Source organism: Pithys albifrons, chromosome 2, assembly GCF_047495875.1.
Source record: "Pithys albifrons albifrons isolate INPA30051 chromosome 2, PitAlb_v1, whole genome shotgun sequence".
In the NCBI taxonomy this organism is placed as follows: Eukaryota; Metazoa; Chordata; class Aves; order Passeriformes; family Thamnophilidae; genus Pithys; species Pithys albifrons.
In genome coordinates, this window is record NC_092459.1 from 119520588 (window position 1) to 119545492 (window position 24905).

At 44.4% G+C, this 24905-nt stretch overlaps 1 protein-coding gene across 4 annotated transcripts in view; it reads right to left on the bottom strand.

The window, feature by feature from the left end:
- The window catches only part of MSRA (methionine sulfoxide reductase A), a 277850-nt gene that overhangs the window by 111385 nt on the left and 141560 nt on the right, over window positions 1-24905 (bottom strand). For all 4 annotated transcript variants that reach the window (XM_071547605.1, XM_071547604.1, XM_071547607.1 and 1 more), the window contains one exon: window positions 15889-15993. In XM_071547605.1, coding sequence (XP_071403706.1) covers window positions 15889-15993 — 105 coding nt within the window. The remainder of the gene's footprint in view (window positions 1-15888; window positions 15994-24905) is intronic.

The following is a 24905-nucleotide window of genomic DNA, read 5'->3' on the forward strand; positions in this document are numbered from 1 at the left end:
TGGAGGATCACTCCACAGTGGGCTGGTTTCTAGCAGGAATTTAAGAGTGGGGGTTTGGCAGGAGCTGGTGTGCTCTGAGAGGGAAGATCAGATTGTTTCATATATTCATGTGCCACCAGGACATAGGAATGGGGAAGCAATCAGCTTAATTAACTTATGGAAGGGAAGGTTAAGAGGAGAACTGACTTTGATTTAAAACACATTAAGAGAAGGAAAAAATGGAGCAATAAGACTCTTCAGTCTTGGCAAAGGTTCTTGACCAGGGAGGGCCATTGAAAGCCAAAATATAGAAAATCCAGATGGGAAATAAGGCAACATTCGAGCAGGAAAGAGCTCAAGTTCTGCTTGAAAAATGCACCTAAAGCCACATTCCATTCCTCAGGGCTTCACATTAAGGACAGACCTTTTCGTAGAGTCAGAGGATCCCAAAATGGTTTGGGTTGGAAAGGACCTAAAGCTCATCCAGTCCCACCCCCTGCCACGGGCAGGGACACTTCCCACCAGCCCAGGTTGCTCCAAGCCCTGTCCAGCCTGGCCTTGGACACTCCCAGGGATGGGGTATCCATATTTCAATCCATATTCTGATCATTCAAACCAAAGCAGAGATGGAATTTACTGCTCTGATGCCAAAGAATTCTGGGGGAGACCAAAACAAAGTCATTCCCACCCAGGTGCATCAGAAGATACCCAAGTGTTGGTAAGAAAGGGCTTTTTAGAGCCATTTCTTTGCCAGTTGTCTACATTTTGGCAAATAACAGCTTTCCCATTGGCAGGGTGTTTGTATTCCAGGACAATCCTTTGGCAGGATCTGGGAGAGCTTCACAGCTCCCTGTTCTCTCCACCATCCTCTGGTCACAGATTTCTGTCTGATCTAAAACAAGTTCTGAGCTGTTGAGGGCACTTAGTGATTAATTGGAGTTCTGGTCTCTGCTGGCACAGAGAGGGAATTTTATGTTCTCCAGAGTGGTCCAGCCAAGTGAAATTCCCAAGTATGGTCCCTGCCCAACATCTAAACACACTTAGAGCTCCAGGTCCCCTCATCCTGGTTCTCCAGAGACAGGAGCTCACAATGACAGGGGTGGAGTCCCCATCCCTGGAGGGGTTTCAAAGCTGTATGGATGTGGCACTTGGGGACATGGTCAGTGGTGGCCTTGGCTGTGCTGGGGAATGGTTGGACTCCATGATCTTAGAGGGCTTTTCCAACCTCAATGACTTTATGACTCCTCAAGGTTCATCTATTTACTTAACAACTTTAATAAGGAACCTGTTTGTGATCTTTTCAAATGAGAAGGAGGATCAGGCCCTACTGGCAGATCTCCCTGTTTATTATATCCTTGAGGAAAAGATTTATCTCCTGGAGCTGCCTTAAAAACCACCCCTCAACTGGCAGGTTTTGCCCAGAGAATGACTTTGAGACATCTCATAGAACAGTTGAAGGCAACCAGCATTTTCCTAGAAGATCCAGCCGCTCTCAAGATGTTCAGCTGATGTTCTGTAGGAATTCCTCCTTCTTCCAGATGAGAAGTGAAGCACAGATACCTTGTGGAGTTTTTATAGGTTGTTTTTTATTCAGTAACTTTTTTTAAAGATGGTTAAGCTCAATCATCCCACCAGAGTTGTTTAGGAAATTGAATTTCTTGCCTTGTTTGCTGCTCCTTGAGTTGGTGAATCTCAGCAAGTAAGACTTGCCAGAGGGTTTTGAAAAGCCACTGGAGGACCTTTGAGATGGTCCTTGTGAGGTGCATCACAAACAACAGCAGCAACAGTGGCAGGGGGTGGAATGAGATGATCTTTAAGGTCCCTTCCAACCCAAACCATCTCTCATTCCATGATTAATAAAAAAAAAAAAAAAGCCACTTCCCAGTACTTTTTTTCTTCAAAAATTCCAAACCAGCAAGTTTGGTTCAAAATGGTGAATTTTCCATATATCACCTGCAGAAAGTTAAAGCACAAGCCTCTTCATTTTATTGGCTAAATCAAGGAATTCTTTCTGAAGACTCAACCCTCCAATGACTTGAAAGTAATACTCAGACACCACTCCTTTTCTTCTCTCCATTTAAAAATAATAAAAAAATGTAATGGCATCATCCGTCAACTTTGCTATTCCCAGAGGATCCGAGGCATGATGGAGATAAATGACTGAGGTCTGGGAGACTCTTCCCTGCCAACCAGGGAAATTTTAAAGGGCAGTTCATACCTTTTATTTTTATCATAATTTTCCCTGTGATTTATAGACTTTTCTGCAGCTGTCACTTATTTCCTTATCCCCTGCAGAAACCTGAGGCCCTGATTGGTCATTTTCTTTTTCCCCAATCAATCCTGGCTGAGTTAAGACTAATAAAAACTCCCTTCTTGCAGCTCATCATAGAATTATTCAGTAAAAATCAATTGCTCCATGTCACCCTGGCTTGATGTCATCACTCACTCTAATGATTACATCCATACAGCTTAAAAGTTGCCAGGGGAAAGTAAAACTCTTTAGAGCACATGATTAAAGGAGAAAAATGTTAATAGGAGAGAAGTTCGTTACGGGGCTGTGGCTTGAGAGTTCTTGATGGTTTTCAAGGTGCAGGAAGGATAAATGAAATCCAAAAGAGTTTCTCCACAAGGTTAAAACACCTTCATGAGCTTGTACATATTAAAGAAAACTTTTTGTACTGTCAACAGAGCAAAAGCTTCAGGAGGTTTTCAATATATACAATATCAAAGAGGAAACTCTATTTTTGGTCTTCTTTTGGAAAGAGAAGATGATCTTTAAGATGATCTTTAAGGTCCTTTCCAACCCATTCATGTTCCATAAGCAATATTGCTTCTCCCAACAATGTAAATATTTTTAAAAACTGGAAGGTCTCAAGGAAGACTTGGTTTGAGAGAAGAGTTCCCTTCATACTTTGCTATTTATTAATTTATTCTGATATAACATTCCTTAAATGCTCTTTGAATGTTCTTTGACCCTTGAAGGAAGTTCATGATCTACCTGAGCCCACAGAAAAACCCACAGGTTGGTTTTGATGAGTATCCAAAAGCTCAAGTATTAACTGCCACTGCCAGGCAGGAATTAGAATCCATTTCTAATTATTAACTAAAAATACATATTTACCAGGTGAATAGAACAGTGAATTAAAAACATAAATCATCCTTAATGGCACTAAACTTACTGTAGGGGAATTCTACTTGGATCAAAGTTGACTTCACTTTATTCAAAAGTTATAGATAAGTTTCTAGATTTTTTTCCCTGTCATAAACAGAGATAAGGCTGTTTTAGAAGTGTCTTCTCTTAAAAATTTCTCTCAGGGCTGGATGAACTTTGACCTGCAGGAGAGAGTCCAGAGGAGGCCCCGGAGATGCTCCAGGGCTGGAGCCCCTTTAGAGCCAGGCTGGGAGAGCTGGGGGGTCACCTGAAGAGGAGAAAGATCCAGGGAGACCTGAGAGCCCCTTGCAGAGCCTGGAGGGGATCCAGGAATGCTGGAGAGGGACTGGGGCCAAGGGCTGGAGGGACAGGACACAGGGAATGGCTTCCCAGTGCCAGAGGGCAGGGCTGGGAAAGGGGATATTGGGAAGGAATTGCTGGCTGGGAGGGTGGGGAGGGGCTGGGCTGGAATTCCCAGAGAAGCTGTGACTGCCCCTGGATTCCTGGGAGTGTCCAAGGTCAGGCTGGACAGGGCTTGGAGCAACCTGGGCTAGCAGGAGGTGTCCCTGCCCATGGCAGGAGGTGGGAGTGGATGATCTTCAAGGTCCCTTCCAACTCAGACCATTCCGTGAGTCTCTGAACATGGGGAGGAAGTGAAAGTTTGGTCAGTATTTCTTGTTGCACAGGAACTGAGCTTCCAGGTTTAGGCAACCAAAAGCTGCCCAAACAGAGAGGCCTCATTTGGGGCAACACAAGTGTGTTGATCTCTACTGACAACCATGGAACTGAGACCCTCCATGCCTATGGAAACATCTAAATTGAGGTGGATTTAGCTCAGACTTCATCCCACCTGATGTGTCAATGCTGGTCAGACAAATCTGATCTTGATAGTCTTCAAACTGCACAGAGCAGAGATGTCTGGAGAGACTGGAGGACAGGCCTCAGGGCAAAAAGAACCCCACATTTCCTATGGCACAGCTGGAAACTGGTCTAATGCACCAAAGCATCTGACATGGCAAAAGACATTTGGGCATCTGAACTGGGCCCTCGTGGCCTGTTCTCTTCATGGATTAGCTGTGCTGTGAGCCTGGAAAACAACTGTCCCAGTCTGTCACTGGGTGGGGGTGACCAAAGCTGGGCATTCTCCACCCTCCAGCCATTGCCCACCAACTGGCAACAATGGCCCATTGGCAGCAGCTCCCCAGGGCACACCCCACCCCTCAGCCTGGGAGCTGGCTGGGAAAGAAGCCTGGCAGAGAAGAGCTGGGACAACTCCCCTCCAGGGACTCCTTGGCACCTCCACACCCACCTCAGGGCTCAGCTCTGCTCAGGGGCCACCAACCAGTCCAAAATCCCCCCTGGCTCACACAGTCACATCCCCCAGGCTGGAACTCCCTGCCCTGGGGGAGGCACTGAGGGCTCCCACCCAAACCTCAGCGGATGCAATCTTGGCCTTTGGCCACCTCTGGCACCACTCCTGGCATCCAGAGGAGGAGCAGACCCTGCACAGGAGGAGCCCACCCCTCTCTCCCAGACTGTGCCATCATCTGCACCAACAGCTTTGTCCCTTCCTTTGCCTTTGGCCTCGGGGGAACCACGTGGGGCTCAGCACAGGGGCCACCAAACCCCCCTGTGTTTGTGCCCCAGGGGGTGGGTTACACTGCTGGGCTTTGGGGGTTAAACCCAATTGCTCTTTGGGCCATTGCATTGATTGGAATATTGGTATTAAACTGTAACTCTGACTTAGAATCCCTTTTGTGTTGGGTTCATTTCTCCTGCTGGTTCACCTTTAAACCAGCACAACAACTGATCATGTGAAAAACCATCATGAAGAAACACAACAATTCAGGTCAGGGGGACTATGGAATCACACACGTCTCTGCTGTTTTCTTCCCATGTCTTCTCCTTCCTCCTGGTGTATCTGCTGCTCACTGGTCCCTTGCCTCAATGTAGACACGTGTTAGCACTGGCAAGCCAAGCCTACTATGATCCACCAGGTGCTGTTGCAACAGTAATAAAAGTAATTAGTGATAACCAAAACACCAGTGTTGTCATTTGCCTTTATCAGCAGACGAGCTCGAGGGACACACAGCACAGACCATTATAAATATGCACGAGGAAATTGCAGAGGAGAGGAACAGTCAGTCACTGGAAATATTGGTGCTCAGAAGAGAGTCAGCTCTGACCCCTTGTACCTAATTATACACGAAAACAAAGATTAAAAGCCTGCTAATAATCACCATAAACTGTGATTAATGAAGCCACGCTTCAGTGCCTGAGATTTCCAGAGCCAAGTACGGTAAATTCACTGGTGGGTTATTTGAGGGAGAAAAGAATCTTTGGTATCACTTTGTTTTGACTTTGTCTGTTGCTTGAGTTGGGGACAGTCTCTCAGAAATTTCTGCTGAAAGAGACTTTCTAAGGTTGCTCTTTTCTAATTCTGTGAACACCCATGAAAATCTGGATGTTGTTATTCCCACCACATCGGCTTCGTGGAATCATGGAATGGTTTGGGGTGGAAGGACCTTTGAAGACCATCTCATTCCAACCCCCTGCCATGGATAGGGACACTTTCCACTCATTCAGGGCCCCATCTCATCTTCAAGAAACCATTTCCTCATCCTCAAGGAGCTATTTGATTACTGACCTTCACAATACTGAAAGATAAAAGTAATTTTTAGTAGTTCTGGGGAACTGGTTGACACATCCTTGTCAGATCTAAACCAAACAACCCAAAAGTAGTTTAAAGGTAAGAACTCAAGAGCCTCAAAGGACTTTTGCCCTTGAGCCAGAATTGATTCAGCACCACTTCACAGTGCAAAAAATTCAGCCATCTCAGCAACCACCTTAATAATCTCCTTCATTAAAAAAGATGCAGAGGAAAACAGCATCTCCCAAACTGGAAATGTAGGTCAGAAAAAGTCTATTTTAATTTACATGCGTAAGAAGAATCTAACATGCAAATTAGGTCACGCCAGCTAAAATTCCTGGGGCCCCAAAGCAGCCTAATCACACCTATTTATTTTTAATGCATGTTTAGTTCTGGAGAAACACAAAGAATGGGAACAATGAGATATTTTGGTTCATAAAAGAAGTGAATTTGCATCTTTAAAGTGCAGGACTGGGTCAGCATCGCTGGCCGAGACTTTACTACTGACTTTTCAACAGCCCAGGTTTGTTTAACACCTTTATTGATGATTTAGATGAGGGGATTGAGTCCATCAGCAGCAAATTTGCTGATGACACCAAGTTGGGAGGGAGTGTCGAGCTGCTGGAAGGCAGGAGGGCTCTGCAGAGGGACCTGGACAGGCTGGAGAGATGGGCTGATTCCACTGGGATGAAGTTCAACAAGGCCAAGTGCAGGTCCTGCCCTTTGGCCACCCCAACCCCCTGCAGCGCTCCAGGCTGGGCACAGAGTGGCTGGAGAGCAGCCAGGCAGAGGGACCTGGGGGGACTGAGGGACAGGAAGCTCAAGAGGAGCCACCAGTGTGCCCAGGTGGCCAAGAAGGCCAAGGGGATCCTGGCCTGGATCCAAAATAGCGTGGCCAGCAGGCCCAGGGCAGTGACCCTTCCCCTGGACTCTGCCTTGGGGAAGCCACACCTTGAGTGTTGTGTTCAGTTCTGGGGCCCTCAGTTGAGGCAAGAGATTGAGGGGCTGGAGTGGGACCAGAGAAGAGCAACGAGGCTGGAGAAGGGACTGGAGCACAAGTGCTGTGGGGAGAGGCTGAGGGAGCTGGGGGTGTTCAGCCTGGAGAAGAGGAGGCTCAGAGGTGACCTCAGCACTGTCTGGAACTGCCTGAAGGAAAGTTGTGGCCAGGTGGGGGTTGGTCTCTTCTCCCAGGCACTCAGCAATAGGACAAGGGGGCACGATGGGCTCAAGCTCTGCCAGGGGAAATTGAAGTTGGAGAGCAGAAAAAACTCCTTTGCAGAGAGAGTGCTCAGGGATTGGAATGGGCTGCCCAGAGAGGGGGTGAATTCCCCATCCCTGGAGGTTTTTAAGGTGAGACTGGACGTGGCACTGAGTGCCATGATCTGGTGATCACAGTGGGGTTGTATCAAGGGTTGGACTGGATGATCTCGGAAGTCTCTTCCAGTCCAACTGATTCTGTGATTCTATGACCACAGGGATTTTGGAGGTGATTATGGCCAAGGGACTAATTGCTGTTGGGATGGGTTGACATCAGTCAGCTGTCCTATCACTGATATATCATTGGAAAGAGCAGGAATTTGAAGAACCTGAACACAACAGAAGACACTTTCTCCTACCAACCAACTCAGGGCACAGCTGAACATTGAAACCTGCACGAACCAAAGCACATTTATTGTTATTGTGTCTCAGCACATCCATTTCCATGGCTTTTGTTAATTTATCAACACAGAGCTGTGTTTTAGTTGCTTCCTTCAGGAACCTCCCAGCAATGTCTTTGCCACTGATTTAATTATCAGCCTCTCCAAGCCATTAATGAAAATATTGAAGAGTATTGGACCAAGAATGGCTCCCTGAGGGGCTGCTAATTCTGTTTTGAATATATTTAATATGCCTGGTGACAATGGAGTTTGTATTTCTGCTGGGTTTGGTTACACCTTGTAATGATGCTGAAACCATCAAGGCTCTTTTTGAAACCCACCACAAAGGTGCTTTAATCTCAGGCTTGCAAATTCCATCCAAATTATAAAGGGGAGCAAGTTACAGAAATGTAAAGGAGAAAGATAAAAAATGGATATGTTTTACAGGGAGAGATTGGGCTTTTTTCCTCCTTTAATCTCTAAATGAAGTTCCAGGCCTGTAGCAGAATCCATAATGCTGCTTGAGGGTCTCTGCAGCCTTTTTTCTGTGTACAGCTGTTCTTCTCCTGGTATAAGTAGACACATCTGCTCATTAGCAATACAATGTCATTTCCAGTGTCTAATTTTAATTATTTGCAGATGATAGACTCCTTATGCAATGTCTAAAAAAAGGACAGTCCTTCAAAGCTGGTGAGAAATAAACATCCCCTCTGCGACTGAAGTGGGTGAGCACAACACAAACCAGATATTAACGTGGAGAACTCCTGCCTCAGCACCAAGGCCAAATGCCAGCGTGGTTGGAAGGTCACAGGGAGGAGAAATGGCTTGTACATCTTCTCTTCATCGTGGATGCACAAGACATATGGACCGAGAGAGGTTGTGAACGGATCTGGCAGGTGATGAGTTTGTTGTAGGACAGATGGTCCTCAACTGGTGGAAAAACAGCAGTGCTGCTTACATGTCCTGAACCAACACAGGCAAGATGAGGATTCCTCCATGACAGGAGGGGGGAATGGGATTGCCCACGGTGGCTTTGGTTCTCTGTGTAGTCATAAAGAATCAAGAAGGCCACAAGACCCTGAGATTAGCTCAGTTGGTTAAAACTTGGTTGTAATAACGCCAAGATCATGGGTTCAATTCCCTGTGTGGGCCATTGACTTGAGTTGGACTTGATGATCCTTGTGGGTCCCTTCCAACTCAGAATAGTCTGTGATTCTATTTCCTCAAAAACTCCTGGCCATGGCTGGCTTTGTCCTTCACTGGCCAAAACTCCTCTCAGCTCCTGCCACTAATTCAAAAATCCAAAGAGAGAGCCAGAAGGAATGAAAAAGGACAGGATTTGTACAAAACAGTTTTACTTAAGTTATTTCTTAAGGGCTGGGAAGGTTTGGGTGCTCTTGATGAACATGAGGAGAAGAACTACCAATAAAAGCATCTGTAGAAAGAAAAGAGTTAAAGGAGGAAAAGGATTTTTCATTTCTCCCAAACACATTCTCAGAGAATCCTGGAATGATTTGGGTTGGAAGGGACCCTTAAACATCTTGTTCCACCCTTTGCCATGGGCAGGGACAGCTTCCACTGGGCCAGGTTGCTCTAAAGATAAATAAGTTCTGTCATCTGCTTGACTTCTGCCCAGCCAATGAAAGCAACAAGGAGACTTTCTTTGAACCTTCTTGAGCTGGGCTGAAATCTTGGACACACAAAGAACTTCCTGCAGGGTCAGCAGAATCCTGGACAGAGATGCTTTCCAGGAGTCACATTTGCACCACGACAAACACACTCCTCTGACATCAGACTGATTTTTCCAAAGGTTTGGAGGAACAGTTTCTGACACCCCCCAAAGAGTGGCCAAACTTTCTGATCAGATTCAATATGACAAGTTCCTCCCTGAACATAAGCACAGTGGGGTTTGGAAGTGGCTCCTCCCTTCAGGCCAGGGCTGATTCCAGCAGGGTGGGCCCATCTACAGTCACACTCCTGATGATGATACCTGGAAGGCAGGAGGGCTCTGCAGAGGGATCTGGATAGACTTGAGAGATGGGCTGATTCCAATGGGATGAAGTTCAACAAGGCCAAGTGCCGGGTCCTGCACTTTGGCCAGAACAACCCCACGCAGCGCTACAGGCTGGGCACAGAGTGGCTGGAGAGCAGCCAGGCAGAGGGACCTTGGAGTACTAATTGACAGGAAGCTCAACATGAGTCAACAGTGTGCCCAGGTGGCCAAGAAGGCCAATGGGATCCTGTCCTGTATCAAAAATAGCGTGGCCAGCAGGCCCAGGGCAGTGACCCTTCCCCTGTACTCTGCATTGGTGAGGCCACACCTTGAGTACTGTGTTCAGTTCTGGGCCCCTCAGTTCAGAAAGGATATTGAGATGCTGGAGCGGGGCCAGAGAAGAGCAACAAGGCTGGTGAAGGGACTGGAGCACAAGCCCTATGGGGAGAGGCTGAGGGAGCTGGGGGTGTTTAGCCTGGAGAAGAGGAGGCTCAGAGGTGACCTCATCACTGTCTAGAACTACCTGAAGGGAAGTTATAGCCAGGTGGGGGCTGGTCTCTTCTCCCAGGCACTCAGCAATAGAACAAGGGGGCACGATGGGCTCAAGCTCTGCCAGGGGAAATTTAAGTTGGATATCAGAAAAAAATTTTTTACAGAGAGAGTAATCAGGCATTGGAATGGGCTGCCCGGAGAGGTGGTGGATTCACCATCCCTAGAGATCTTTAAATGCAGATTGGACGTGGCACTGAGTGCCATGATCTAGTAAATGAACTAGAGTTGGACCAAGGGTTGGACTCGATGATCTTGGAGGTCTTTTCCAACCCAATCGATTCTATGATTCTATGATTCTATGATTTAAATCCTGGCTAAAAATCCTCTTTCATTCCCATTCCTGCAGGGGTGATTTTCAGCTTGAGCAGAGGACTTTGTCATTGTCAGTGTCCACACAGAGAGGTTGGACCCTGTGGGAAGTCAAGGAGAGAGGAGAAAATTGCCCTTTTCTCCAACAGTGATGTCAAAGATTAGTTCACAGCAATGGTGAAATGCAGGCTGGGGACAGGCAACGAGGGACAGGCAACAAGGAGGTGCCAGCAGAGACATTGCCAGGGTGGAATTTTAAGGAGGCAGCCAAGCTTCTGTCTTAAAAAACCTGGAAAACTCTGAGGATTGGCCCCATCAGTGCAAAAACCAGGTAATACAGACCCTGCCCTACACATCTAGAACTACCTGAAGGGAAGTTCTGGCCAGCTGGGGGTTGGTCTCTTCTCCCAGGCACTCAGCAATAGGACAAGGGGGGTTCAAGCTCTGCCAGGGGGAATTGAAGTTGGAGATCAGGAAGAAATTCTTTGCAGAGAGAGTGCTCAGGGATTGGAATGGGCTGCCCAGAGAGGGGGTGGATTCCCCATCCCTGGAGGTTTTTCAGCTGAGCTTGGCCGTGGCACTGAGTGCCATGATCTGGTAAAGGGACTGGAGTTGGACCAAGGGTTGGACTTGATGATCTCGGAGGGCTTTTCCAACCCAATCCATTCTATGATTCTATGATTCTATCTAGAAACTTCAGCAAAATAAAATTACCCACAAAGTGATTATCATAAGATTTTTTTGCTGTATTTTCAGCATATCAAGTTCATTCTCCTGACAAAGAATCAACCACCTCAGAGCACTAAGAGAGTTACCCAGGGCAATCCTCTTGTAGATAAGGTGGTTCCTGGGAGGGCAGGAATGCTGCTCAGAGCACTGAGCAGAGATGACAACCATATGCCACTTGGCACAAGTCACGGGGTTGTTTGCTGCTGTTTTCAGGATCCCAATTCTAATGAATTATAAAACAGAGCCTAAATTAATAGTCAAGAGGACTTTAGCAGGGCCCCACGCTTAGGAAATGCTCATCTGGGAGAATCTCTTTCAACTCTGAGGCTGTTTTGACTTGATCAAAGGTTCTTGCTTTTCAATTGACTTCTGTGCACTGCTCAGACTCAAGAGGTCCATGAAACAAGAGCCAGGCTGCCTCCCAGAGACAACCCCAGTCCCAGAGAGGTGTCACTCTCATCTTAAAGGCCAACTGCTTGGAAAGCAGGAACTTCTGAATATTAATGCACTCACACAACAGTGAATGATGGGGCTGCCAGTCCGTGCTCTTTTGCAACTTGGTACCAACCAGGCTGATATTTGAGAGGTCTTTATCTGCACCAGAATGTACAGATTGGATGTTTAACGACATCAGAACAATCAGACTGGTGCATTATCTCTGTTGGAGGTGGAAGGGATGAAATGGTGTTATCCCAAAAAGAGAAAACAGACAAAGCTTTTATGCTTTTGAGTGAAAGGGGTTTTTTTGACAAATCTCCTGAGTCAGAGAGGGAACTCTCACCTTCAGTGCCTTCCCATCAAACCACCTTTCCCAAATCCAGCTAAAAGCAGGGAGTAGGTACAAATGGAAGCAAAGAAACATTTTCACCTTAAAGATCTGGCTCAAATTTGAAGGGGTAGATAAACATCCCACCTCTGTCTTACAGGGCTAAGAAATTTGGCACTGGGACCTTGTGGTTTAAGTTTTCCTCAAAACAAGAACGGTGGTGGGGATGGGATGAGCTTTGCAAAGATCTTGAACAGAGAAGAAAATCACAGAAGCAAAGAAGGATCGAGGTTGGAAAAGACCTCTGAGATCATCAGGTCCAACCTGTGGCTGATTCCCACCTTTTCACCCAGTCCAGAGCACTGAGTGCCACGTCCAGTCATTTCTTGGACACCTCCGGGGATGGGGACTCCACCCCCTCCCTGAACACAGATATCAGGGAAGGGGTTGGGAAGGGAGGCTCATAAATCACCAGTATGGGCCACTGCCCTTGACAGACACAGAATTTCTCCTCCTGACTCCAATCAAGCACCTCTTTTAAAATGATAAATTATCTCCTCTCAAAGACTCAAAAGGATGAGGAGAAAAGACTCCAAGGTTTAATTACACTGAGAGATGGGAAGGTATTTGATTCTAAAGTAGAACTTTTCCATACTGGAGCTTGTCCTGGTTTGTCAGGGGTGGGGTTGTCAAGTTACCGTCAGGTCCCTACAAGTGTTACTTGGTCATGGTGTTCATGGAATTATGGAATATTCTGAGTTGGAAAGGATCATCAAATCCAACTCCTGGCCCTGCACAGACACCCAACAATCCCACCCCATCCCGTTGTCCAAATTCTCCTGGAGCTCTGGCAGGTTTGGGAAGTGCCCATTCCATGGGGAGCCTATTCAGGGTCCAGCACTCTCTGGGGGAAGGACTTTTCCCCAACACCCCTCCTGAACCTGTTCTGGCACTGTGCTATGTCTCTTTAACTGGTAGAACGTGACTATTCCCACCACCAATGCAGTTTTCTGCGCTCCATGTCCTTCTCCTGCCCGTCTTGGAATCCCCAGCTCTAATTCCATACGATCCCTGAGATGGCAAGGCAGGAATTGCACAGGACGTTCTGGTTTTCCTGACCCTGAAAGCAGCTCCCACACCTCCAACTGAGGACCTTTCCACATCAAAAAGAGTTCACAGAATCATAGAATGGATTGGGTTGGAAAAGACCTCCGAGATCACCAAGTCCAACCCTTGGGCCAACTCCAGTCCCTTTACCAGATCATGGCACTCAGTGCCACGGCCAAGCTCAGTTGAAAAACCTCCAGGGATGGGGAATCCACCCCCTCTCTGGGCAGCCCATTCCAATCCCTGAGCACTCTCTGCAAACAAGTTTCTTCTCATCTCCAACTTCAATTTCCCCTGGCAGAGCTTGAGCCCATCGTGCCCCCTTGTCCTATTGCTGAGTGCCTGGGAGAAGAGACCAACCCCCACCTGGCCAGAACTTCCCTTCAGGCAGTTCCAGACAGTGCTGAGGTCACCTCTGAGCCTCCTCTTCTCCAGGCTAAACACCCCCAGCTCCCTCAGCCTCTCCCCACAGCACTTGTGCTCCACTCCCTTCTCCAGCCTCGTTGCTCTTCTCTGGCCCCGCTCCAGCCCCTCAATCTCTTGCCTCAACTCAGGGGCCCAGAACTGAACACAACACTCAAGGTGTGGCCTCCCCAAGGCAGAGTCCAGGGGAAGGGTCACTGCCCTGGGCCTGCTGGCCACGCTACTTTGGATCCAGGCCAGGATCCCCTTGGCCTTCTTGGCCACCTGGGCACACTGGTGGCTCCTCTTGAGCTCCCTGTCCCTCAGTCCCCCCAGGTCCCTCTGCCTGGCTGCTCTCCAGCAACAACCACTTTTGCCCCTGCCTTGAGCTCTGGGCTCGCTGGAAGACACTTCTCCACAACAATTCCTGCTTCCCCAGGAATGGCATCCCATTTGGAAGGTGTCACCTGCAGGTTTTTTGTCCCCAGATGCCGGAGCAAGTGGCACAATCTTTAAAAATACCACAGTGAGTTGCTGTGTGTGCAGCATTTCTGGGAAGTGGAACAAAGGATGATGTTGATTGGAGGGACAGAAACAGGCAAAATGTTTCCTCCACACAGTTTCCCGTTTCTGTTTGCACAGAAATGTCACCACAAAGCCCTTTCCAAGAAAGGGAAATTCAATTAAAAGGTTTGAATAAGGCAAATGGGTGGAGTGACCCACTGATGCCTCTACACAGCATCTCTTACCTCTTGTTGTTGCCTTTTTCTAATCATGAGATATATTCAGTACCCACTGAAATAAAGGGAAAGTCTGACATTTTTATGATTGGCGGAAAGAAAATGAAATGGAATTCTTAAAATAAAATAAAATAAATTAAATTATAAAACAAAAGGAAGCAATAAAAGGAAATAATAATATGCAAGAAAATGAGAAATAAAAAATAAAATAAAATAAAATAAAAATAAAATAAAATAAAATAAAATAAAATACAAGAAAAGAAAATACAAGAAAAGAAAATAAAATACAAGAAAATAAAATACAAGAAAAGAAAATAAAATACAAGAAAATAAAATACAAGAAAATAAAATACAAGAAAATTAAAGAAAATAATAGAATAGAATAGAATAGAATAGAACAGAATAGAAGAATAGACTAGAATAGACTAGACTAGACTAGACTAGACTAGACTAGAATAGAATAGAATAGAACAGAACAGAATAGAAGAATAGAATAGAATAGAATAGAATAGAATAGAATAGAATAGAATAGAATAGAATGGAAGAAAACAAAACAGAATAGGATAGAAAATAGAATAAAAATAAAATGGAATTAAAAAATAAAATAGAATAAAATAAAAGAATATACAAGAAAATAAAACAATGGAAGAGAATATAATAGACTAAAATAAAATAAAATAAAATAAAATAAAATAAAATAAAATAAAATAAAATAAAATAAAATAAAATAAATAAAATTAAAAAAATAAAATAAAAAAACCAAGTCAAATCAGGATAGAATAGAGTAGAATATAATAGAATAGAAAATAGAATTAAAATAAAATAGAATTAAAAAATAAAATAAAAAAAAAAAGATAAAATAAAATACAACAAAATAAAACCGAATAAAATAGAAAATAGAACAAAAAAAGAATTAAAATTAAAACAGAATTGGAAAAAAAATAAAATAATAAAATATATTAAAAAATTAAAATAAAATATAAAATAAAATAAAATAAAATATACCAAACCAGAATAGAATAGACTAGAATAGAAAATTGAATATAAAATGAAACAGAATTAAAAATAAAATAGAATTGAAAACCAGAATAGAATTAAAAAATAAAATAGAGTAAAATAAAATACATAAAATAAGATAAAATAAAATATAATAAAACAAAACAGAGTACAATAAAATAGAAAATTGAATAAAAATAAAATAGAATTTAAAATAAAATAAAGTAAAATAGATAAAATAAAATAAAGCAAAATAGATAAGATAAATCAAAATAAAATAGATAAAATAAAATAAATAAAATAAAATAAATCAAAATAAATCAAAATAAATTGAAATAAAATAAAGTAAAATAAATCAAAATAAAATAAAATAAAATAAAATAAATCAAAATAAAATAAAATAAAATAAAATAAAATAAAATAAAATAAAATAAAATAAAATAAAATAAAATAAAATAAAATAAAATAAAATAAAATAAATCAAAATAAAATAAAATAAAATAAAATAAAATAAAATAAAATAAAATAAAATAAAATAAATAAAATAAAATAACCCAGAAGTTTTGCAGCTGCAAAGAAACACACGTTAATTTAAGAGACAAGAGCTCTTCCCAAGGAAGTTGTCCCGTTCCAAGCTGAAAGGCTTTCCCGCTGTCCCCCGAGCCCCTCTGTGGGAATTTCCCAGCGCAGCAGCTGCGAGGGAGGAGGTGCCCCCAGAGCTCCCTCTGCTCTGCCTTTCTCTGTCAATAAATGTCTGCAATCCCATTCTGGAGCTCCGCTGCGATTTCAAGGTTCATCTCTTCCACGCAGCTCCAGCACTAATTATCCCAGCTGTAATTAGGAAGCTAATTAAATCCTGGCGCGCTCATCGCTCTACCTTGTGTCGGGTCGTGGCTCTCCCAGAAGACCTTGAGCAGTTGCTCGAAGCTGATGTTTTGGGGCTGATAAACCACCCGAACGGCCTCTGTGTGCCCAGTCCTGCCTTCAAAGACACAAGAGATCAGGTGAGCATCATATTTTGGGGTTTCTCCTTCTCTATTTTCCTCAAATTCTGCTGATTTACCTCCAATTATTAGACATTTTACACATTATTTTACACACGCGTCTGCTCGTTCGGACGAGGCCATCACAAAATAAACCATCCAGAGAGGCAATAAGGTCAAAGAGTGATGTTATTACAGCAGTTAAAGGAGGAAAAAATTATTAGTTCTAAAATGTTTGTGACCAAAAAACAGTAAAACATTTTAAATTTTCTAATTACTGCAGAGGGATCTAGATAGACTTGAGAGATGAGGGGACTGAGTCCATCAGCAGCAAATTTGCTGATGACACCAAGTTGGGAGGGAGTGTCGACCTGCTGGAAGGCAGGAGGGCTCTGCAGAGGGATCTGGACAGGCTGGAGGGATGGGCTGATTCCAATGGGATGAGGTTCAACAAGGCCAAGTGCAGGTCCTGCCCTTTGGCCACCCCAACCCCCTGCAGCGCTCCAGGCTGGGCACAGAGTGGCTGGAGAGCAGCCAGGCAGAGGGACCTGGGGGGACTGAGGGACAGGAAGCTCAAGAGGAGCCACCAGTGTGCCCAGGTGGCCAAGAAGGCCAAGGGGATCCTGGCCTGGATCCAAAGTAGCGTGGCCAGCAGGCCCAGGGCAGTGACCCTTCCCCTGGACTCTGCCTTGGGGAGGCCACACCTTGAGTGTTGTGTTCAGTTCTGGGCCCCTGAGTTGAGGCAAGAGATTGAGGGGCTGGAGCGGGGCCAGAGAAGAGCAACGAGGCTGGAGAAGGGACTGGAGCACAAGTGCTGTGGGGAGAGGCTGAGGGAGCTGGGGCTGTTTAGCCTGGAGAAGAGGAGGCTCAGAGGTGACCTCAGCACTGTCTGGAACTGCCTGAAGGGAAGTTCTGGCCAGCTGGGGGTTGGTCTCTTCTCCCAGGCACTCAGCAATAGGACAAGGGGGCACGATGGGCTCAAGCTCTGCCAGGGGAAATTGAAGTTGGAGAGCAGAAAAAACTCCTTTGCAGAGAGAGTGCTCAGGGATTGGAATGGGCTGCCCAGAGAGGGGGTGGATTCCCCATCCCTGGAGATTTTTCAGCTGAGCTTGGCCGTGGCACTGAGTGCCATGATCTGGTAAAGGGTCTGGAGTTGGCCCAAGGGTTGGACTTGATGATCTTGGAGGGCTTTTCCAACCCAATCCATTCTATGATTCTATGATTAAAATATGAAAACGTGTGTGTCTAAGTTGCCTTGACAGTATAAAACAAGGGTTTGTTTCTGCGGGGATATAGATAAAGGAATTTATTATAAAATAATTCTGTTCCTATCCAATATCAATAACAATCATTATTAAAAAGAATTCAAGGGTGTGATCACACAAAATAATTTCAAATTATTTCGCAGCATCCAAACCACTGATGCCAACGGGCTCAGAAGAGGCAAAAAGAGTTGAAGTTTGAAGTTTCTGGCAGCAGGAGCACAAGGAGGATGAGCAGGTGTTGCAGCACATAAAAAAAATATTATTTCTATTGTTCAGTTACACTGGGAACAGAATTTTTTCATTTCTTAAGTGTTTATGACTCACAAAGATCCACCTTCCGAAAATGTGAAGGATTTGCCCACATAATTCACTTCAGTTTTAGTTACTTGTTCAACTGATGAGTGCTCAGATCTCTAAGGGTGAAAGTCCATTGCTCTGATTGCTGCACAAGCATATTTTTATATATATTATATAATATATATATTATATAAAAATATTTATACATATATTATATATATAATATATATTAAAATATTTATACATATATTATATATATAATATATATTATATATAATATTTATATATATTATATGTTATATGTCTATTATATATAAAATAATTTTTAAAATTAGTCATGCCTGCTGTCATTATATATTCATGAATAGGGGGAAAAATCTTATTCTTCAGTTAAATCATAATAAGTGAATACTAAAATAAAGAAACTGGACAGCCAGATCTCCATTTTGGTGGGGACATAATGAGCTCTATGATCACACCAGGGAGGTTTTTATTTCATTGATACCAACAGAAACTCCAAGATTTACTTAACTGACTTCAAGAGAATTGCTGAATTTCATGCAAGGCACAAACCAAGAGAACTTGGCCCAGTGATGGGTCCTGAAGGAGTTGCCACCAAAACCAAAAATCAGAATTTGTGAGTAACTGAGGAGGGTTCAGTAAAATAAACAATTCAGCACCAAGAGAAATCTGAATTAAATTTAAAAAAAATAGAAATAAAAAAGGTGTTTGGATATATTAAAGAGACTATCAGTGAAAATAATGATTTTTGCCACAGTGGGAGCCCAGGTTGGGACTTTGTTGTTGCTGGAGATAAAGGAGGAGAGGGAATGGCCAGTGGTGTGTCCAGCTCTGGCAAACCAACATTGTGCAGCTGAGAAGAGACTAAGGAATGGCTTCTGGCTTCAACCAACCTTCCTTCCTTCCTTCCTTCCTTCCTTCCTTCCTTCCTTCCTTCCTTCCTTCCTTCCTTCCTTCCTTCCTTCCTTCCTTCCTTCCTTCCTTCCTTCCTTCCTTCCTTCCTTCCTTCCTTCCTTCCTTCCTTCCTTCCTTCCTTCCTTCCTTCCTTCCTTCCTTCCTTCCTTCCTTCCTTCCTTCCTTCCTTCCTTCCTTCCTTCCTTCCTTCCTTCCTTCCTTCCTTCCTTCCTTCCTTCCTTCCTTCCTTCCTTCCTTCCTTCCTTCCTTCCTTCCTTCCTTCCTTCCTTCCTTCCTTCCTTCCTTCCTTCCTTCCTTCCTTCCTTCCTTCCTTCCTTCCTTCCTTCCCAAACCTTCTTCCTTCCTTTCTTTTATTTTTCCTAAGCCAACATGAAGCCTCTGAAAGGCTCTTATCACTCAGGAGCAATTGCTTGTCTAAAATGAAGAGCTTTAGATCACAGGAGAGTTTCCTAATGAACTTCAGAACAACAGAGGCATCACCTTCCCTCTCGACTGAAGCAGCAATTACACCTTGTCAACCCTGGCTGCTCTGACTAATCCAGAAGTGCAAAGAACCAACTCTCTTTTTCCCCTCAGAATAAGGAACTAGTGGTGATACTCTGAGAACTTCAGCCTGTCCTGGAGGAAAAAAATCCTCAGATGTGCCCTAAGAGACTGTTAGAATGTGTTTCAAATCAATATTCATCCTCAGAGGGGCAGAGAGGAAGGAAAGCTGCTGGTCCTACCTGGGTCACCTCTAATTCTCCTCAAAGCCTTCCCACAGCCTGGTGGATTTTCTTTCAGAAAATTATTTGTGCTGAGAACAATCTTAGTCATTGGGGACAAGCACTTGGACTTCCCAACAGTTTTAGTGGGAATTAAACCAATCAACATGAGGAAAGAAAAGGGAAAAGGCTCCTTGGGGAACAGATTTCCCAAGACAATTCCAAGAAGGACAGAAAGAAAATGGCATGGGGGTACAGGAAAGGGAGAAGAGCAATTTGTCACCAGTGCAATGAGTCCCACAAGAAGGATCAGAAGTTACTATGAGGTTACTCCAAGGAGCAGGTGGAAACAACCCCTCATAACCTGCCTTAGTGGGAGGTGTCCCTGCCCATGAGCTTGAAGGTCCCTTCCAACCCAAACTATGATTCTCTGGTAGTGCTGAATGTGACTCAACTGCAGCCAAAGTGGCCAAAGGGGACTTTATTTGTGTTGTGTTGGTCTTCTCCATTCACTTGAGTTGGGCTGAGAGAACAGAACAATCCCATTTTGGTTTGAGTTCCATAAAATCACAGAGCCAAAAGAACTCAGCTCATCTCACCACCCCTTGGATGGCACAAATAAATACCCTGAGATATTTCTGATCAAACCTTTTAGGTAGGAGTTCAGGGAGTGGAGAGGAAGTAACTAAAGAGAAACAATAACTCCAAAAAAAGCTGTTGTGTCTCTAAAAAAGAAACCCAACAAGGCTGACACGGAGGAGTTAAAAGGATTTCAAATGGTCAGTGATAGATGGAACTCCTTCAGTGACATTCAGCTCTTCACCTTAGTGCCTCCTTCAGAATTTCTCACGAAACATCCATTTCTATTAACTCAGTCACAGTGTCCTCAGTTCTCCTCCTGCTTTTAATTAACTGATCTTTAATATTCCACAGGCAAAGTTTTACCGAGGACGAACATTTCTAGAAACCTTCTCCCCAAAATCCTCAATGGCTGAATCCCATTTTTTCAATAATTTATCGAGCCACCAAATGCCATTTCATTTGCTGGTGACTGTGCAAACAGAAAGCCTTTATTCAGAGGAGTCTTTATCAGATTTCCAGTCCTCCTTCAGCCCTAGGAGGGGTTCAGCCATCGAAGAACCTCCCCTGCAGACGGGAAGACTTTATTACACCCAGGGCTGAGTGCCAAGAGCAGATTGTCTGTTTATCCTGGATCCATTTCCCACTTAGAAAACAACACCTCTCTCAGAGGATTAGACACAGAGAGCTCGTTCAGTGGGGATTCAAACCCTGCCAAGAGCAATAGAAAGACATCTGAGTGACCCCTTGGTGCTGCTGCCCCTTCCCTTCCTTCTTCCCTTCCCTTCCCTTCCCTTCCCTTCCCTTCCCTTCCCTTCCCTTCCCTTCCCTTCCCTTCCCTTCCCTTCCCTTCCCTTCCCTTCCCTTCCCTCCTTCCCTTCCCTTCCCTTCCCTTCCCTTCCCTTCCCTTCCCTTCCCTTCCCTTCCTTCCCTTCCCTTCCCTTCCCTTCCCTTCCCTTCCCTTCCCTTCCCTTCCCTTCCCTTCCCTTCCCTTCCCTCCCCTTCCCTTCCCTTCCCTCCCCTTCCCTTCCCTTCCCTCCCCTTCCCAGTGGCATTTAGAGCCTCACCTTGTTAATCATCTCCCAGGGTGAGAGCCCAAACTGAGGGGATTAGAGAGGAGAACTCCCTCTTTTTAGCTGCCTGTATGCACTGAGTGTTTAATTATCTCCAGCAAAGTGGAACAACTTCAAAGGGCTGGAGAGCTGCTCACCTGTGAGCAGTGATGGCTCGTGGGCCCCGTCCCCACCTGCTCTTGCCTCTCCTGAATCCAACCCCACCTTTCAGGCAACACCAAAACTATTCTCTCCTGCCCCATGTCTTCAATAAAAATGGACTTGGCCACTAACAAGGTCCTGAATCCACTGAATCACAGAATGGTTTGGGTTGAGAGGGACCTCAAAGCTCCTTTCTGTCCATGGCTTGGGTCTCTTTCTTGTTCTCTGGTGGAGCTTTGCTTCAATCTTATTGATGATGTCAGTTGGAATCTGGCAATGTCCATCCTGCCATTTCATCCCCAGAACTGGATCTCTCTGGGCAGGTCCCTTGACCTTACTCTTTTTGATGGCAAAACCAGCCTTGAGGAGAATCTGGATGATCTTTTGTCCTTTTGTGAAAACTTCTTCTGCTCTTCCCACCAAAATTGGAAACCTGTCTAGGTTTTGTCCTGGCCTACAGAACGAGCTGCTCCCCCCTCCCTTATCCCCTGCTCCCCAAAGCAGGGAAGAGGAAAAGGAAAGAAAAGGACTTGAAAGAAGCTGAGCCAAGTCAATATCTATATATCTATATCTATATCTACATCTATAATATATATCTATATCTAATCTATATATGTATCATAGAATCACAGAATCACAGAATGGATTGGGTTGGAAAAGACCTCCAAGATCATCAAGTCCAACCTTGGTCCAACTCCAGTCCCTTTACCAGATCATGGCACTCAGTGCCACAGCCAAGCTCAGCTGAAAAACCTCCAGGGATGGGGAATCCACCCCCTCTCTGGGCAGCCCATTCCAATCCCTGAGCACTCTCTCTGCAAAGGATTTTTTTCTCATCTCCACCTTCAATTTCCCCTGGCAGAGCTTGAGCCCATCGTGCCCCCTTGTCCTATTGCTGAGTGCCTGGGAGAAGAGACCAACCCCCACCTGGCCACAACTTCCCTTCAGGCAGTTCCAGACAGTGCTGAGGTCACCTCTGAGCCTCCTCTTCTCCAGGCTGAACACCCCCAGCTCCCTCAGCCTCTCCCCACAGCACTTGTGCTCCAGTCCCTTCTCCAGCCTCGTTGCTCTTCTCTGGCCCCGCTCCAGCCCCTCAATCTCTTGCCTCAACTCAGGGGCCCAGAACTGAACACAACACTCAAGGTGTGGCCTCCCCAAGGCAGAGTCCAGGGGAAGGGTCACTGCCCTGGGCCTGCTGGCCACGCTACTTTGGATCCAGGCCAGGATCCCCTTGGCCTTCTTGGCCACCTGGGCACACTGGTGGCTCCTCTTGAGCTTCCTGTCCCTCAGTCCCCCCAGGTCCCTCTGCCTGGCTGCTCTCCAGCCACTCTGTGCCCAGCCTGGAGCGCTGCAGGGGGTTGGGGTGGCCAAAGGGCAGGACCTGCACTTGGCCTTATTGAACTTTATCCCATTGGAATCAGCCCATCCCTCCAGCCTGTCCAGATCCCTCTGCAGAGCCCTCCTGCCTTCCAGCCTGTCCAGATCCTTCTCCAGGTCTCTCCAGCCTGTCCAGATCCTTCTCCAGGTCTCTCCAGCCTGTCCAGGTCCCTCTGCAGAGCCCTCCTGCCCTCCAGCAGGTCGACACTCCCTCCCAACTTGGTGTCATCAGCAAATTTGCTGCTGATGGACTCAATCCCCTCATCTAAATCATCAATAAAGATGTTAAACAGGAGAGGACCCAACACAGACCCCTGGGGGACACCACTGGTGACCAGCTGGATGCAGCTCCATTCACCAGCACTCTCTGGGCCTGACCCTCCAGCCAGCTCTTAATCTGGATCTAAAGATTTAATTTTATTGCTTTGGCTTAGTAGAGGACAGAAGAATCACACAGTAAATGAAGATCTATAAAGAAAAGTTGCTGATAAAACAATTCACTGCTTTAAAGTGCACTTTTGGTGCCTGTTAGAACCACTTTTATTTTACCCTGTCAAGTCAATACTGAGAATATAAAGATGGCACTAAAAAAGGTGGCACAACGTGCTGTTATTGTTAATTTTCTCACAGAAAATCTGATATTTTTCAGCAAAATAAGTTGAATGAAATCAAATTAAAGAAGAGTGGCACTTTGCACAAAGACTATTTCTTTTTTTCCCCCCTAAAAATCTGCAAAACAAAAGCACTAAACGAACTCGTTCCTTATTTGCAAGTATTGAAAACTTTGATGGCAGAGCTACAAAAATTCTTAATTTGTTTAATAAAATCCTGTGTGTTCTTCAGCAGCAAATGGGGTTTGATAAAGAGGATATCAACTGGTTCTGCTGAACAGAATATCTGGAAGCAAAACCACCACTATACTTTTTCAAGTCTTATTTTTTAAATGGCTGTACATTGAAGAGCCACTAAAAGGGAAAAAAATAAAGTTTACAGGAAAAAAAAAAAGGAGATGGCAAAACTTTATTATCTTGTTCATTGTATTTTATTGGCTCAATGTTCACATTGCAAGAACTTTAAATGGGATTATTTCAGCCTCCCTCTGGTTTGGTCCAGTGCTGTTCAGAGATGGAGCAAATCAAGTGTGTTCCTGGAAAGTAGATTTTGATTTCATGTCATTCAAGGGAATTAAAAATATTGGAGATTGGCTTCTGATCACCCACAGTCACTGTGGGCGTGGGGAATTGGGGTCTTGTCAGCCAAGATTTCACTCTGCCATGAAATTACAAGTCTGGATGTAATAAATGTGGGATGTAATAGCAGGGATGAGACAGGCTTGGCCTTTATTAATGCATTGGCCTTATTACTTCCTGGCTGATTAAAAAATTAACACTGTCCAACATGGATTGGGCTGGTGAGGAAAGGATTAAGAATTGTCTGGAGGGAATGGCACCATTTTTATCTGCCCTCTCTGCAGGGGCTGGGCCAGCCTGTTACTGTCAATAGTGAGGAATTTGAAGGAAATATAAAGCCTCAATGTATAAAATCTGGGGGTAACCTGAATGATGGGATGGGCTCATAAAGCCACTCCTTGCAGTGCTGGGAACACTCAATCCCAAAGGGATTCAAAGCAGCCAGAGGGTCAAACCTTTGCTAGAGGGAAAAGGTGACACTTGAAATGGGAATGATGTTGGAGGGAAGTGGCAGCAGCTGGGCCAAAACCCATGGAATTGCATTGCAGAGCTGCAGGAGCAGGGAACGGGGATGGCAATGGGATGGCCAAGGGAGAAACAGGGTTTGGGAACAGCACTGGAGACACCAACCCTGGCATTGGGCACATCCTCAAAGCAGCTTCAGTGCCAGCCACAAAGGGCTTAATTTGGAGATACTGATAAATGAGATATTGATGTATTGATATATTGTTATATTATATATGGATCTATTGATGTGTTGTGATATCATATATCGATGTATTGATGTATTGTGATATTATATATGGATCTATTGATGTGTTGTGATATCATATATCAATGTATTGTGATATTATATATGGATCTATTGATGTGTTGTGATATCATATATTGATGTATTGATGTATTGTGATATTATATATGGATCTATTGATGTGCTGTGATATCATAAATCGATGTATTGATGTATTGTGATATTATATATGGATCTATTGATGTGTTGTGATATCATATATTGATGTGTTGTGATATTATATATGGACGTATTGATGTGTTGTGACATCATATATTGATGTATTGTTATATTAAATATGGATCTATTGGTGTGTTGTGATATCATATATCAGTGTATTGATGTATTGTGATATTATATATGGATCTAGTGATGTATTGTTATATTATATATGGATCTATTGGTGTGTTGTGATATCATATATCGATGTATTGATGTATTGTTATATTATATATGGATCTAGTGATGTGTTGTGATATCATATATTGATATATTGATGTATTGTTATATTATATATGGATCTATTGATGTGTTGTGATATCATATATCGATGTATTGA